The 18,293-nt window shown below is 37.7% G+C and overlaps 1 protein-coding gene across 3 annotated transcripts in view; it reads left to right on the top strand.

Annotated features, from left to right (window-relative positions):
* LOC309481506 (nucleolar protein 4-like) overlaps nt 1-18,293 on the top strand; it is a 57,318-nt gene that overhangs the window by 9,191 nt on the left and 29,834 nt on the right. For all 3 annotated transcript variants that reach the window (XM_082146466.1, XM_082146464.1, XM_082146465.1), the window contains 3 exons: nt 8,409-8,564; nt 12,212-12,323; nt 16,083-16,192. In XM_082146466.1, the coding sequence (XP_082002592.1) occupies nt 8,409-8,564; nt 12,212-12,323; nt 16,083-16,192 (378 nt within the window). The remainder of the gene's footprint in view (nt 1-8,408; nt 8,565-12,211; nt 12,324-16,082; nt 16,193-18,293) is intronic.

Genomic DNA, 18,293 nt, shown 5'->3' with positions numbered 1-18,293 from the left:
CAAAAGACTTTCCTGTGTTATGGTAGTCACAATCTGTGATTTTTATCACTGTCACGGTGCTTACATAAGCATAATTCATGGTTACCGTAACAATAAAAAAGCATTGTGACTTCAGTTGCAATACAGAGTGTCTAATTGTTAGAAAAGGATGGTTATGAGTTACTTGCCAAAGTTTATTACTATTCAGGTCACTATCCTCTAGTAACTGTGTTAGCTTTAGTATGCACCACTAATAAACTGATCTCATGACATTGACACTGAGGTTGTGTGTGGAATGAGAGATTAGAAGGCAGCACTGCGTCATACTCTATCACAGTGGAACTAATTGATTTTAATAAAGTTGGCGTGAAGCTACTTTTGATATCTGCAAATAGAGTGACTCGTCCTGAATATTCATGGGCTATTCACAAGATTTACACGCTTCACACAAAACCAAGCCTTTCATTCGGAGGACGGTCTATAATTTGGCCTCCCCATGAGGACAGCCGTATCTGTGGCCGTAGATTCAGCTGTGCAGCCACGAGGACAGATACGAGACTGAAAGAGTGATTATTTGTGAATTAGAGAAAAGAGGAAGTGTCGTTCCACTACCCTGGAAGTCTAACAGAAACGCATACACACAGCTGGAGGGAGCTAATGACAGACCAAAATGATTAGTTTCATTTATCACCCGTGAACAGAGAAATGAAATAAGTCTAATTTTCTTGTTAACTAGAAGGAGATTAATATTATGCGACAGAATACGTAAACTCATACTGGAGGTACTGAGTTCAAAAATAACTGATGCAGTGATAGCGTAGAGCACTTTCGTACACTCCCAGTGACTGAGCTTCAGTGGCCAAGATTTATGGGTTTTTCAGTGCTGATGTTGCAAATATTTAGAGACAATAAAATTGTTGATTAAGCTGAAGTATGTACATTTTTAAAACCATAATATCTGATTTCTGCCTCAGGAAAAAAAAAAAGGTAAGTGTGAGAGAGTTTTTTTTAAAAAGCCACATTGTGAGATATAAAGTCACACTGTAGGATATAACTTTGCAATTTTAGCAATTTGCAAAAAGTCTCGCAGTGTGACTTTCTGTCTCATAAAGTGACTTTATTTATTATATATGAAGATAAGAAGTTACATTTGTGAGATCTGAACTTCCACAAACAGGGAGAGTTATTTCTGCAGTTCTGTTTGGTGCCACTAGTGGTGCAAAGATGTACTCCACTACTGTCTAGTAGTGTATGAATGTTATAAAGATATTTTGTCATCCAGTATTGGAATCTGATAATATCCGCTATGTAAGGAAAGCTGCTACAGTTCAGTGCACGAATCATTTTTTTCTCTCTGTTAATTAATGGCTTCATCTGGGTATTTGAGGTGCACTTTTTATTGCAAGTCACCCTATTTATAGTAAAAAATGGCAAAGAATACTGCACAAGTATTTGAATTGGGATGCACCTCGTCATTTGAGATGGCTGTTGTAGATTTTGGAAATGACACAAAGAGCAAACATTTCTGTTAGTCATTGGCCAGTGCTGATAATATAAACAGCTCAAATATCGATCGGTTTCCTGGCCTGGTTTCTTATTCACGGCTGCATCACTGGTGAGAATGCAAGAGCTAACAGTATACCAGCAGTCACTCATCTTCATTTCCACTGTCAGCTTCTCACTGCGTCTGCACACACACTATAGTAACTGCAGGACAGCCTGTGAGGTGAGTGGCTGCGTATTCTGGTCTCCCTGCATTCCTGCGGTTGCCATGGTGAAGAATCTCGGTGCTCTAGAGCAGGATAAATTAACAATGTTTTAATTGGCTCAGGACTCTGAGTTACAGTGCGCCTTATCGCTACACTGTCATTTGCGGTGCATTATCATACACTCTGCATATGCATTCACTCAGGTGTGCATGTTTGAGGACCTTATAAATCCCAATGGAGCTGTGTAACCCCAAGTGTGTGTCCAATCTTATTTCCAACTCAGACACAGCTTACGCCCTGAGAGCTAATATGGCCAAAACATACGACACAAGTGCACTTCACCAACAGAATACACAGCACTCCGTCCATTGAGCAAACTAATCTTTACCTGGAAAAAAGACGACAGAGGCTCAAGGAGAGAAGAAAAGAAAAGGGAAAAAAGGAAAGAAAGTTAGTTGAGGGTACATATGTGAAAAGTCATATGGGACTGAGAGAGGGCAGATCAAGAGAGAATATGCCCTGTTCTGAAAGCTAGAGAGATGCCTCACATAGGCTGTCTTCTAAAGGTCCGGTCACATTTACTGTTGCTCTGGGAAATTTTGCTGGCAAAATCCAGACATTCCAATTCAAAAAAGTTCCCCACGCAGACCAACAGAAAGCTGTAAGAACAAAAAGCTGTAATAACAAAAATCATAATGTGCATTGTGCACTACCATTCAAATGTTTGGGGTCCGTAAAAGAAGTATATAATGCTCTCACTAAGGCTGCCTTTATTTGATAAAAAATACAATTAAAATGGTAATATTGTGATATATTATTACAAATAAAAAATCATAATTTATTCCTGTGATCAAAGCTGAATTTTTAGCATCATTAGTCCGGTCTTCAGTGTCACATGATCCTTCAGAAATCATTATAAACGTGGTAAAATTGACCTTTGTGCGGTGAAATTCTGCAGGAATTCGTTCAATATGAAATTTTGTAGGAACGTGTGAGGTGAAACATTTCCCTGTATGGATTATGGATTCAAGCTGCTTAAATATTTTGTAACATTATAAATGTCTTTACTAGATCACATTTTGATTAAATCTTAATGACCTCAAACCTTTGAAGTGTATATCCATTAGAGTTTGGCGTTAGCATGTTGCTCAGCTAATGGCGTGGTACTCTAATAAGCATAACTACCCTAGTGAAAAATATATAATACTAAAATTGTATTATATACTAAATATTTTATTTTGTGCTAAGTATACTACAAATACGTTTGCATATTTATGTGCTGAATAAAAATACCCTGCAATCGTACTTTTGGTATACTAAATTGGAACAACTCATTTTGTACTTGATGCACTTTAATTGTGCGGAAATAGTGCTGAGGTTCAACTAAAGATATACTTAAGTATATACTTTGTGCTGAAGTGGAACTATTGCAAGTATACTTTAGGTACACTTTAAATATCTTTCATTAAAAGACTGATATTATGCAGTGATCATTCATACTAATAGTGATATGAAGATACTTTTAGGCTTAATATTAACAAATGTGCACTGTGCAATAAAGAAATACTCCAAATAATGTTTAATTATAATTTTATATCAGTAAGTCTTTAGTGATGTGTCAATTAATATGTTAATGACTTTGAAGTATACTCAGTATGAAATAAATGTATTTTAAATCGATTTTGGTATATCTTTTTTTTTTACTAGGGTTCTATGCAGAACACAAATATTGGGTAAAATAAAAAAATGTATTGGTACTTTTATAAGTATACAATATATTACTGAATCAGCATTTTTTTCCTACTTAATCCGTAATCCTTGGAGTTTGCTGTAATGCATTCTGGGATTGCTTTCACTGTAAAGGATACATGCTGCCTTAGAAATTGGCCAAAGAAAGTATCTTAGGAGGCCACATAATTAGGTTTACTACTTTCTGGAATGGTCTTCATGTCGGGAGCTTGCCAACGATGCCCTAAAAATGCTGCCTCGGATAGGACCAAGCAGATGTGAGTGCGTTCCTTCCCTCTTGCTCTCTTGTTAGTCTTATGAACACACACAGACTCCATCATTTAGCCATCAGGTTGTGTATCTACTCAGCCATTTGCCAAGATTAGCCAATAAACTGTGACCGCCTGTCACAATTAGCACTAACCCAGTCAAACTCATTCCACTCCCACTCGATCCTGTCCATCTCTCCCCTACAGATAAAACCCTCTTCACACCCCCATGCCGCACATTCCCTCTCGTTTTCGTAATTATTTTTTTCTCCTGTTTTCTAAAATATTGAAACCTCCTCAAAACTATAGATTTACTTGAGAAGCAAATTTGTCCTCTTGATGTGTGCCAAAACATAGAGCACTCGTCCTGCACAAACTCGTTGTTGAAGATTAGGACAGAAAGACAATCTGTCGTATTTCAGTACCATAAATGCTTGTGTCGCTATCAGCAGGTTTTCCACCCTGGATTTGCCATGCTGAGCTCGGCATGTGGTGCAGGTGTGTGTTAGAAAGAACTTTGTCGTTATTGTTTGTTTGGACGTCTGTATATCAGTGGGGGGTCGGTGTCTGTCTCTTCCTTTTGGCTGAGCACACATGTCTGAAGGGCTTCTCCCCTCCACTGAACTCTTCCACCATCCCTCCATCCCTTGTTTCCAGAGAGGCGGAGACGTGGGGGAGCTGCCGTTGCCTCTCCTGCTCCGACCCAGCTTGTCTCCTAGCAACAGGGCTGTTTGGTCCGGGACCTGGGAGTGGAAGCAAGAGAGAAACAGAGTAGCAGAAAGGAGAGAGTGTTGAGGGAGAGATTAAAAGGGAAAAGGGAAAGCTGTAATTATCTGGTGCTGCTGGAAGGAACAAGGGCCTGGAAGAGCAGAGGGAGAGATGGAGTGAGGGAGAAAGACGGTGATGTTCTGGGTTAGAGGCTAGTGCTTGTAGAGGGGGGGAAATCAAGGGAATGGGGGAGGAATGGCAGCATAGCTGGAGGAAGAAAAAGTGTGAGGCTTTAAAAACAGCACAAGCATCCGTATATAGAGGTGGAAGTGCAGTGAAGGAATAATTCTCCTCGCTCATTTTGTTCATTTAGTTGTGTCCAAAATGGTGCCTTCCTGCCCGGTCAGTCAGTGGAAATTGAGCAGTGTCCTAATACAGCTTCAAACAAACAAATAAAAACAGCAATTAAAATCATGGAAATGATTATTACAAAAAAAAACATAAAAAATGGAAACTGCCCAACAATAAGGAACTTTTATTATATTTATATTAAGCTCAGCATGAAAGCAGATACTAAAAGCGGCAGATGAAATTGATCCGTACGGATCAAGGATCAACTGCGATCCATTGCACCCCTAATAATGAATGAACACGCTTATCATCATGATTGCTATCTTACCAGAGATGGAGAAAGATCCTACTCCAGTAAGTAAATGTGTCCCTGTCCCCAAAAATGTTGGTACCCAGAGTACCAGTATTTTTCCCTCCACGTTTTCTGCTACGCATCGTTTATTTTTACCACTCATGCGCACCAGTTATGTGCACCCCTGCCCTAAATGCTGTTTGAAATACTGTTTGATTGTACACACTGCTTTTTGTTAACAACAAAAAAGTATTTTTACCCTTTTAAAAGTTAATGAACATTGTCTCTTTCTTGTTTTTTTGACCCTATCAGAAGCAGATCTTAAATAACTGTAGTGTTTATGTATTGGTTGACGGGATGAAAAAATCCACATTTATAAACTAATTTATTGCTTTCAGACACCATTTTAAGCACATCAGACACCATTTTTGTTCTTCCAACCAAATGCTGCAGAGGATTGTGGGATTTCACTGGCAGTGAAGGATACATTGCTGCCTTTAAAAATCCACTGAATGAAGGCAACTCAGTGGACAGGATGTTACGCAAACCTAAATCCAGATGTGCCATGATGTACTTCAGATGCAGCCATGATGTCTTTACTTGTGATGCAATAAGATTGCACTTAATTTATATCCATGCATGTGCATTTTGAGCACAAGATGCCATGCTGCAGTGGCACAAAGAAAATGCTAATGTCGGGCTCTGAGTGTGTGTGCAGGACAGCCTGGATTTACCCTCTCAGGGTTTCGGTGACTTTGACCCCGTGTAGGCGTTGGGGGAAGGGGGATCTCTCTCTATCCTGTCCTCTCTGCCTTGAGGTGCACCCTGTGTGTGTGTACAGGCATGCGCGAGTGTCCTGTCTGCCGTGCCTGAAGGTACTGTGCTGACCCCCTCCCTCCTGTGTCCCACATTGGCGCGTGTGGTTGGGCTGCTGCTGTCACACACACTATCGTCCCAGGCCGCTGATGTGCCCCGCAACGCTGGGAAAAGGGGGGTGGGGGTGGGGGTGGGGGGGTTGAAGGCCGGGCGGCATCATGCTACAGCAGCATGAATTTGTAACAAACACACACACACACGCACATTGGCAGAGCCTGGCACACGTGTCCTATCTCCTGAAGTTAATGTAGTGGAGTGGAATCCAGCAGTAAACATGTGTGAGTGCATGTCACATTACTGCAGCGACTCATCTCGTATCAGAACGCACTCCGCGCCCACGCCGGTAGATTCATGTTTAGTGCACAACTATTCTTATACTGTAACATGATGATTTGCAGGTGGAATATAAGGCTATTTCTATTTGAATACAGATACATTTTAAAACAGCGTTTTTGTTTCAAAACATTCTCCATCCACACTAGTGTTTAAAATTGTTTTCCAAAAGATTCTTGTCCACACTGAAACCAGCTTAAATCATCTTACTGCACATGCGTAAAACGTAATAAAGAGAAGATGCAGAGAGACCAGACAGAATTAAGCTCTTATTCTATTCCTCTGCCGTTTTATTAGAAAAATATCCCACTACTTACTGGTGCGTCCATGTTGCACTCAGTCGGCATTCCATGTATGGCCTAAACGCAATTGCCTTCGTGTTTTGATGCAGGACAGCAATTGCAAGTACATTTTCTGTCATCTCTGCAGGAATGCAATATTGAGATTGTACAAAGTAACATTTAGCGACACTGAAAGTGAATAGCACATAGTTGGCACATAACGGTATAACAGACAAATAGGTACAACATCTTTTTCAAATGCTTCCGTTTTCACAGTCCATATACAATGTGAAAGAGGGCTTCAAATCTATCCATTTTGGAGAGCATCTTCAAAAAGCAAGATTTTCACTGGACAAAAACACCGTCTGAGTGTGGGCCAAAATGTAGAGAAAAACATGTATTTTCAAATGTATCTAGATTCATGTAGACATTACTTAAAGGCAGGGTAGGCGATTTGTTCTAGGAATGTTTTTTTGTTATGCTGGTTGAAAGTCTCTTGATTGCAATCACTAAGTTAAGTGGTCTAAATGTATTTATATGTATATATATCATCAGTGGAAGACATAGGACCATAAATGATCATCCAATCATTGCATTCGGCCCGATTTTAACGCCGTCTCGTCTCATGACGCTTTGTAAACTCTGCTATACGTGTGCATGTGTTCAAGAGGGCTTGGCTTTGGAGACACACTGAAGGAAAGGATCTCATGCTTTCAAAGCTATTGCTATTGCTAGCTGCTCCGATAATTGCCTACCCTACCTTTAAGTTATAATTAACGCTAAAATGAATGGTGAGGAGCTGCATTGCTGATACTCCCTTGGTAACCCCATGGCCCTGTACTGGGGGGTGGAGGGGTCTGAGTGGGGGATATGATGAAGGTGAAGAACTGAGGATGGAGAAGAGCATCCCTGCATGTGACACAGGTGATGAGATGAAAGGAAAGGAAGATGCGGATGTTGATTTTGGACCGGGACGGTTATTGATTGGATGGAGGAAGATCTAAATGCAAGCTTGTAGTCGATTGTAAAAAAGGGGTAGGTTTATGCAGACTTAATGACTGGAAAATATATTTGTACTGTATCAATGATTGAAACAGTAGAGAGTAGTCTGTTGCTTCACTGGAAGAACATTATACGGTCAACATTTTTTTTTTTTTTTTATGAAATGTGTACATGGATTAATTAAAGGGATAGTTCACCCAAAAATGAAAATTCTGTCATCATCATCTCAAGTTGTTCCAAACCTGTATGTATTACTTATTAATTAATTGCTGAACACAAAAGAAGATATTTTGAAGGATGTCGGTTACCAGACAGTTGGTGGGCCTCATTATGGAAGTCAATGGGGCCCACCTACTGTTTGGGTAAAAAAGAAAGCAATGTTATTTTTGTCTCTTGCCCATAGCAGTTGGCAGTAGCTCTGGTCCTCTTATAAACAGTGCAATTTGCTCATAGGTGATCTTTTGGACATGTTGTGCTTTGATGATTATTAAATTCCCCTTTGCAGTTGTCCCCTCCAAATTGTATTCATACATAAATTAGCCATTAAGGTATTTTCCCATCATTTACCGCTAAACAAGAATCTGGTATTTGAACACAGACTTCTGTGCTGGCACTAGTAGTTCAACCAGTCACAGTAAAAAGAATGACGGTATTTTAATGTCAAAATAGGTATTAACTTTGTTAAACGATTTTAACTGTGTTCAACCGGTTTAATATCAAAAGATAACAAAGGCAGCCCTAATTATATATTACCAAAGCTGTTTTACATAACAGAATTATGTGCAGTGATAATTGTTATTTGACTTTAAATGGGCTGTTTAGAAGTGAGAGTATAAGTATAACATGTTAAGGAAATGTCCACTTCTCTGTCTGATTTCAGTGTGTGGACGGAGGCTCGGGGTCAGAGAGCTCCTCTCTGAAGAGGGTGGCTGTGGTGGAGGACTTCTATGACATCATCTATGCCATGCACGTGGAGATCAGCTCCGACCCAGCCAAAGCACCCAAACACGCCGGACAGAAGAAAACATATAAAGCGGTGAGTAAAGCGAGGAACTTCTCTGTTTATGGCCTCGTGTAGGTTAGATTTAATACCCCGTGTGGCCCTTTTTGACCGCCTGTATCTGTCGGTCACTTAGAGTGTCCCGTTCTCTGTCAGCTTGATTTATTTCCTCTGTGATTCTTATGAGCAGAAGCGAGTGGCTCGTGGTGTGTGCTGCACTCGTGCTGTGTGTGTTCCTGGTGTGATTCGTAGAGAATCACTGGCCTCTGTGAGTTTTGGGTGAATCAGTCAGAATATACATTACCTGATAAATGAAAGCTGGAGGGACTATGTGGGACTTTTTATTTCTTTTTTTTTTCTGCTCTTTTTCTCCTACATTTCCCCCCCTGTTTTTCTGCATTCTCCTGCATGTTTTTTGCTTTACTTCTTTCCTTTCTGTATTTGTTTATTTTCTTATGTTCGGCAAGTTTTTTTTTTTTTTTTGCATTGCTTTTTTCTGTTTCTTCTTTTTGCATTTCTTTCTTTCTTTCTTTCTTTCTTTCTTTCTTTCTGCATTTTTAGCATTTCGGCGTTTCTTTCTTATTGCATTTCTTCATTTATTTATTTTTTGCATTTCCTTTTGGATTTTTTATTGTCTATTTCTGCATTTCGGCGTTTACTGTTTTTTTGTCTGTTTTTTTTTTTGTCTAGCATTCTCATTCTGCATGTTTTTGCTTTTATTTTTAAATTCTTTATTCATTTATGCATTTCTGCCTCTGTCTTTTTATTGATGATTTCTGCATTTACTTTTCTATTTTCTTTCTTTCTGCATTTTTTTCTGCATTTTTTTTTATTTCTGCATTTCCTTTTGCATTTTTTCCTGCATTTCTGTGTTTACTGTATTTCTACACATTTATTTTTTTGTCTTGTATTCTCATTCTGCATTTTTTCATTATTGCATTTCCTTTTTCTTTCTATATTTCTTTTTTGATTCTTCATGCATTTCCATCTTTCGTTTCTTTCTGGCCTTTTATTCATAATTTCTGCATTTTCTTTTCTATTTTCTCTTTCTTTCTGTATTTCTTTCTGCATTTCTTTCTTTATTTCTGTATTTCTTTCTGCATTTCCATTATTTCTTTCTGTATTTCTGAATTTCTTTTGATTTATTTCTGCATTTCTCTCTTTTTTGCATTTCCTTTTGCAATTTATTTTATTTTTTCCTGCATGTTTTTGCATTCTGTTTTAATTGTATTTATTTATTATTTTTGCATTTATGTCTTTTCTTTCTGGCCTTTTATTCCTCATTTCTGCATTTTCTTTTCTATTCTTTCTTTCTTTTTATTTATTTATTTATTTATTTATTTATTTATTTATTTTTCTGCATTTTTGTAAGCAGAGATAGGTTCGATTTATTTAGGTCTGCGGTGAACATCTTTAGAACTCTGTATCACACGTGCTGTCATGGAAACATGGGAAGTGAGAGTGACATGGGCTGCTCTCACCTGGTGTGGGGGTTATGCAGAGGTCCAGTGCTGCTACTGCCCTCTTTTGGACAGCTACAAAAGTGCATATTTACACTCCACGATCATTTAGCTATCATTTACACACGTTATTCCAATAAATGCATAAATAAGTTTGTTTATGGTTGTGTAGCATTAATAATTTCTGTGATGTATGTTTTAGTCTTTGACTCACAGACACATATATTGTGTCCTCCACACTCTCGTGTCTGACAGCTGTTGGTCTGTGAGGGGAGGGCAGGGCCACGAGCAGAGCTTTTCCCTGGGCATCAGGATTTCTGTCCCTTCTTAGGATCTCCTGGAGGAATCAGGGTACTAGAAAGGAGAAAGCTCCGTTTTTTTTTTATTATTATTTTGGCTCTTGTATCAGTGCTTTAGTGGGGCTTGTGTGTTTAGCTCAGCTTCTGTCTTCATAATACACACATACATGTTATACCCTCCAGCTGTGGTTCCATGGCCACCCATGCTGGTTTGTTAGAGCCTCATGGGAGATTAGAGAGACACGAGGGACCTTCAATGTGGGGGTGTACTTTCTCTTTTTCTTTGTCCAGTTTAATGGCAGAAAGGTGGAGGAAGGAGAAACTAAACAGACATGAAAAAGAAGAGGGGAAAATATAAAAGAAAGATACATATACAGGTTTTTTTTTTAAGAGGATTTGTTGTGTTGATAGTTGATAATGGAGTGTAACTTTCAAATGATGCATTGTTTTACACTAAATGACAATGTTTGGCTGTGAGAGTGTACATGTGAAAGAATATAAAACAGATCATCTTTCAATGTGTGCAAATACAGTGAGGTCCAAATGTCTGAGACCACTAATGGAAATGCTTGTTTTTTTCATTTTTTTACTTTTTTTTACTTGTATCAAAACAATGAATCAAAAATTGAGCGAATGTCAGAATGTCTTAGTATTGAACAAGATGCATGAACTCTATACGCATGCGTACAAGCTGATGATCATGTTCTCCAGCATGATTTAACATGATCCAAAAAAGTATCTTGAGCTTAATGGAAGAACCACTTATGGTATGTACAAAGTCACATGATCAATGTCACTAATTTATTTAATTGTTTAGGGACCTCCATGAATTGCAAACTTCTAACATTTTATATAAATGTTTTTAAGTTTTTTCAAAAAAAATCTTTTATTTTTTTATTTACATTTTCAATGTTTCACAGATTTTCAATGTCTCAGACTTTTGGATCTCTCTGTACATATATGTGTGACAGATAAATGTTTTGACAAGGACAATTATGAGCATTCTCACTAAAGTAAATGATGTCACCCTTCATATAGACATGGAAGCGTGAGGGAGAGGTGTTGTGAGTGTTTGTAAATGTAAAAATGTCTGTATAGTCTCTCAGAGACATTAGTCCACTTGATGACAGTATCCTAAGAAAATCTCTAAGCATTCACACCCTGTCTACAGACCAGTCATCTCGTGTTTCCTGTCACTGCCTCTCAACAGCTCTTTGCTAAGAGAAAATGGGAATAAATCATTTTTACTCTGCACCTCTCATAGACATTAGGTGTCTCAAATATGCATAATGTTTATTAGTACTGTATACATAAACAAGTAACCAATTAAAATGTACGGTAAAATAACGAGTATGACACGTACATGTTTATGGTTAGTTCAATTCAACAACATAACATTACCATTAATGGTTTCACAAATTAGCAAATTAGCTGAACTTTACAATCAGTGTCTTTTGGAAAAAAAATAAAAAATAAAATAAAGACTGTATAAATAAAAGAAATCAAAAAATGTACATCTAAATAATGGCACCTGTTATTACTTGTGCACATCCATTATAAAAAAATCTCCTGAAATAAAAATAAATAAATACATAAAAAGAAAAAAATCAATATTTTAACATTTCAAGTAATAGCAGCTATACAGCAGATGATTGCTTGTGCATATCTCTTGTAAAACTCAAATGAAATCTCCAAAATAGTCCCACTGATTTATGGGTTTCATTTCTTTTCTTGTTTTGGTTACTGTAAACTGAATTTTTTTTCATAATCATCCCTGTTCCATCTTTCTTATAAATTGTTGCTGTCTGATCTGAGAACATTTTACCATACATTAAGCTTTGGCACTACTCGAGTTTGAGTTTGTAGGATCAGTGAGTCTAAAAGATCCTGATGTGAAGTTTAAAATGGTGTGTTTGTGTGTCAGATAGCGGAGACGTATGCGTTTCTGCCCAGAGAGGCGGTGACCCGTTTCCTGATGAGCTGTGGAGAATGTCAGAAGAGGATGCACATCAGCCCCAGCGGAGCAGAGTTCAAAGGTATCACACACACATGCACACGCACACACACACACACACACACACACTCATAGACCAATCTAGATTACTTTAGGTTTACTATAGGTTTACACCTTTAGGTATTAACTCTATCATGGGTGGTTTGCGTACATCATCTTGACTCCAAAGAGAGCTGAAAAGCTAGAACCCGTTCATTCCCATATATTTAAAACATATTCATACCCCTAATGCTTCATTGGACAGCTCATTGTCTTTGTTAAGAAACCCCCTCTCTTCCCTTTTGTCCCCTGCCCACCCTGTAACGAGCTCCCCCCGTCGTGCCAGCCTGAAGCTAATGAAACCCCCTCTGGCCACACCTCCTCCCCCTCGCACACACTCATCTCAACACCCTCTGATTAGACTGCAGTCACTGGAGTGTCCTGCTAGCCTCCCTACACATGGCAATTAGCCCAATTACGGGCCCTTTAACAAAGAAAATGCCTCTGAAACCAGATTATTTCTACAGAGAGTGAGAGGGATTGTGGGTGGAATCCAATGGGGGAGGGATTTGATTGGGAGATTTTCATTGGAATGGAGAATTGAATGAATAAAACTCAGTTATTTTGTCATTTTGGCGAAGCTGCAATCCCAGTTAGTCCGAACCCAGCAGTGCGGGTTGCCAATCAGAAGAACTGCCCTCAAATGTCCCGCTCGCTGAGATAAACAGAGGAAACACCTCCCAGGCCAGACCTGTCAGTGTTGTGTCAACGGTGCGGGCTTAGGTTGGGTGTTGCTCATAAAGAGAGCTGCTAATTGGCTTCTTGCCCATGGGGGTGCACAGACCTCCCCCTCCCTCGCTCCAGCCGGCCGTACGAAAGTTCAGCGCTGAATTATTCAAAGTAATTAATTACTGTAAACTCACTCTGTCTTTAATTGACACTCAGGCTGTGGTTGATATCGGCTCTTTTATCCACATATCTATTTCTGTCGTACAGCTTAATGTGCTATTTATGTATAGATACTGAAGAAGTGATAGTAGGAGTACATACAATACTGACCATCATGGGGAGATCTCAGAGTCAAAATAAGATACACCGGTGTTTTGCCAGATGAGAAGTTTATTCTATGTATCATCTTTTTACTATTTTAATTCATTTTACTCTAATTAATTTAATAACTCTTTTAATTCCTTTTATTACTGTTTTAATTTACCCTGCTTTTATTTTGTGTCTATTTCCTATGCAAAGCTCTATGAATTGCTATAGTGTGATTTATTGAATTCCTTTCTATGGAAAGCTTTTGAATAACTTTGAATTTTCCTTGCTTTTATTTTGTGATCATTTTTATTCCTCTCTATGTAAAGCACTTTGAATTGCCATAGTGTATGAAATGTGCTATATAAATAAAAATTTTCCTAACTGTAATTTCTTTAGCTGACAGATGTGTGACATAATGGCTAAATATAAGCAATTTATTGTTTTATGTTTTGTTTACCTCAACATCCTCTTGATCCATTCTTCTACTAAAATGTGTTTTAAAGGAGAATATTTCAATTTCAGTATAATTTGATATTTATTTTTTTCAGTATTACAATTTTCTCAGGTTGAGTGTGGATGCTACTGGCTAGCAGTCCCTTGTGAAAAACGTATATAATATGAATTAAGTAAAAAGCCACTTAAGAGTACTTATTGAGGGTTCATTTTTATGTCTGTTTCTTAACACTTAAGTAATTTTATAATTTCAAATTAAAATGTTAACTTTAAAGCGCATTTTAAATATTTATGTTTTCATAATCTTTTGTTGTGCTTTAAAGTAGTACACTTATTTTTGATATGTTGACTAATGTACATGTAAAGTACTTGATTATCATTTTAACTGTTGTGTAATTTGATATTACATGTAAAATTAATATAGAACATAGCAACTTAATCATTCTAAAATTTACCATAAATTCTTGTCATTACAAACAGATGTAATATTTAACTTTAACCATATTTCAAAGATAACTGAATAGTGCTGTCAAATCAATTAATCGTGATTAATCGCATCTAACATAAGTTTTTGTTTACATAATATATGTGTGTGTGTATATATTATGATTACAGTTATATATATTATATATGTGTGTGTGTGTATACAGACAGACATTTATAATATATATGTATATTGTATGAAACTACCAGTATAAGGTAGATCAACATTAGAATAACATACTGATCATATTCTAACATTTCATCATGTTGAGCTATATAACATTGATTAGTTTTATGTACATTTGCTCACCTCTACATTTGCGTGTCTCTGTCAAGTCGAAGTTTGTCACGGACGTGGAGCTCTCGGCATCTCGAAAACACCACGCTGATATTGATCCTCGTTTTAGTTCTCCTTTTGTCCCAAAGTCTGCTTGCCATGTTCCATAATGTTTGAACGAAAAAAAGCGTAAAGCTAGACGTAACGCAGTTGTCCACGTCTGTCGTCATGGTTACTATGGCAGTACAAGCGGATATTACGTCACTGACCAGGCGACAATGACCAGGGACGAGCCATTATTTAAAATGGGAATTTCTCTGAAATTAAAAATCTTTGGGAACTTTTGGGATATTGTAAGTACACAACTGCAGGAAATGTATCGCACTGTGCAAGTGATTTTTAGATATTTTATTACAAACATCTTACATATTGTAGCTTTAAGTGAACTTCTTTTTCACAAGGGATGACGCTAACCTGTGGCATTACCTTCAGTAATTTACGCTAGATTGTTTGTCTTCATTATTTTCTCTTTTTTGTTGCATTTCTTTGCATTTTTTGACAGAATAGTGACCAAACAACAATTATAGCTTTTATCATAAGTTTTTGCAGTTCCAGCCTAGGTGCAATTTTTTTTTTTTGGACAACTTCATCAGGGAGAGTTTTTAGCAGCCTGACAAAACTAGAAGCCTGAAAATCACTTTTGTCTTTAACCATTATTATGTTGGTTTTAGTGATGATCTAGTTCCTGCAGGAATTTTTTTGTTGTTGTTTGTTGTGGTAAATCCATATGAAATGAGAAAATGAGGTTGATCAATACACAGCAAACAGCTCATCCATTACTGATCTGTGTGTGTATGTGTGCGTGAGATTATCAGCAGGTAATGGGTTGCTTCATGGCTCTTTTAACTCAAAGCTGATAAAATCAATAATAAGAAGGATGTTACATGACTAAAAAAAGCCTCCATATTTACAAAATGTAAAGGAAATTGTTGAGAATTCCTTGCAATGTGTTTTTGACCTTCTTCAGAACACTTAGGGAGACCATAAGTGCACTTCTTTGTGTGAGTGCACTTAAAATTAAGTGTATATGTGTGCATTAATAACACACTTTTTTTTACACACACACACACACACACACACACAGAGAGATGAATTAAAAAAACAAATCAGTCGTCATTATCGTCACCGTCAGAAGCATTATCATGATCTTTCCAAACATTCACAATGATTTTTTCTCACAGTAGCTTTGGATGGGAAAAAAAACAGCTGTTGGGGGAGAGTGGGTTTAAATTTCTATACATTTCCTGGATGCATATTAATGTAATTTGCATATGCATTTCTTATAATTAGGCCTTTGTTTAGCATTGTTAATCTGGCAGAGGCAGAAGAAGTGTGCCTGCAGAAAACACTGGGGCAGATACTGCCCTCTAGTGACAGCTTAGAGAAATAACACTCTTTATGATTCTCAGGTATAGCAACAGAATTATTGACTTTTCCTCTCACGATAAATATGTATGGCCTCACTGTTGTAAATCTCTCATGCTTTCTCAGAGAACAACCAACCGACCTCTCTGGCGGCCGACCTCATAGACTACAATATGCCCCTCACGACAACCTACCTGAAACAGAAGAAACTGCAGTGCATGAACAACAACGAGCAGGTAAAGCAGTCTTCTCTAGTATTCAGTGTTCACTGACCGACAGACATCCACATCTCGTTTCAGTCCATCCAGATGGTGCAGTAATCACTGTGGGTGTTGTGCATTACTGACAGGTATTTCAGGCACTTTCAGCATTTACTCCAGGTAATATGCAGTAACATGGACTCTGTCATATCGGCCACCCGTGGGTGGATGTGAATTAGTTTGGTATAGTATTTAGAAGGAATGGCAGTAAGTTCTGTTCTAATTAACAAGTTTTCTGAACAGCTTGCTAATTAGCTGAGGTGTGAGAAAACCAGTCAAATGCCAATCTAACAAAGAAACGCAAGCCATACTTAAGTCATGCACACCTCAGTTTGTGTACATACACACACACTCACAATTTTTAATCTTATTTTAATTTTACACTAAAAATAAAGGTTCTGTATTGACATTTATGGTTCCATGAAGAACCTTTATTCATGGAACATGGAACCTTTATACATCATTGGAACCTTTATATTCCACCAAAGCTTCTTTATAGTGGAAAAAGGTTCTTTTAGATTTTTTAAATGTTCTTCACACTAATTATTTTAAGAACTGATCACTGAAAGGTTCTTTGGGGAACCAAAAATGGTTCTTCTATGGCATCATTGTGAACCCCTGTTTTGGAACCTTTATTTTTAAGAGTGTATTTCATTTTGATGTTCATTTAATTTTAATTGTTGAAACATAAAAATCAGGGCATTTTTAGACCAAATATTGAAAACAGGGTTGCAAAATAACAATGCTGGTTTACTAACTTCACTTGGCATTGCTGTTCCTTCAATTAGTCATGGCACATGACATAACCAGGCAACACTATAACCACTACTGTCTGAACCAGCATTAATACTGGTCTAAGCTAGTCTTTTTGATTTCACTACTGCTTCTATTTTCCTGTTATCATGAAGCCAGTGCAAGACAAGATGTGCCACAGACATTTCCTTTTATTTTAGAATCTACCTGTGCACTGCAGTTGTTTGCTTTCAATTTACTGTGAAATTCTTCCACGAGTCTCTTATATAAATCCACAATGCCACACAATGCTTAGGATCTTTGTTTTGAATACACACCTTTGTGTGAGAGGGTTTTCTTTTTTGAAAATTACAGGGAGCAGACAGGGTGTGTGTGTGTGCGTGTGTGCGTGTGTGCGTGTGTGCGTGTGTGTGTGTGTGTGTGTGTGTGTGTGTGTGTGTGTGTGTGTGTGTGTGTGTGTGTGTGTGTGTGTGTGTGTGTGTGTGTGTGTGTGTGTGTGTGTGTGTGTGTGTGTGTGTGTGTGTGTGTGTGTGTGTGTGTGTGTGTGTGTGTGTGTGTGTGTGAGAGAGAGAAATGTCCTATTGCAGTTTTGGTCTCCGAGGGGTGGGGCATGACAAGAGAAGCTGGCAGTTGAAGCTCTGTAAAATAGGGTACAGCTCTTTATCCCATTACCTTTTTTTGTGTGTGATAACTATAAGATATGTTAGATAAGCTATTATATTAATTATCATTAACATCGCATGAAAACTAGTTAGTTTTAAACGCATTAAAAACTGTACCTCTTGATTTAAAAAGGGGATTTGTCCCACCTCAAAGGTTGACCACCTCAACTGGGTCCAAGAATTAAAGTTATACAACTGTCATTTTGTTCTGCTAATTTGATTTTGATTTTATATATATATATAAAGTCTTTAAAGCTCATCAACGCTGCATCTTTTTGATCTAAAATATTTTGATTTTGATTATTACAGTAAATACAATAATATTGTGAAATATCATTACAATTTAAAATAACTGTTTTCCATTTGTAAAATTAAACCGTTCATATAATATAATTTGACCTCCTAAAGCTAGTGATGATCATTTTAGGGTTAAGCTCCTCCTTTCATTGTTAAATGTCCTATTTTGTATCCTATTTGCAGAAAGTGCCAAGAGGCAGATGGAGAAAGGCAGAGTAAGAGACAGAGACTAAGTGCTGAGATATAGAAATGGCAAAAGAATAGAGAGAGAAACTCAGAGAGTCCCACAAATAAGCAGAATAATTAACAAAGAGGCTTGGATGAGTAGGAGCGAGAGCAGAGGATGTGGCGAGGAGGCTGGTCGG

This window comes from Leuciscus leuciscus (genome assembly GCF_965113295.1).
Source record: "Leuciscus leuciscus genome assembly, chromosome: 18".
Lineage (NCBI taxonomy): Eukaryota > Metazoa > Chordata > Actinopteri > Cypriniformes > Leuciscidae > Leuciscus > Leuciscus leuciscus.
Note: the sequence above shows the minus strand (reverse complement) of the source record. Positions and strands in the feature narration are given on the sequence as shown.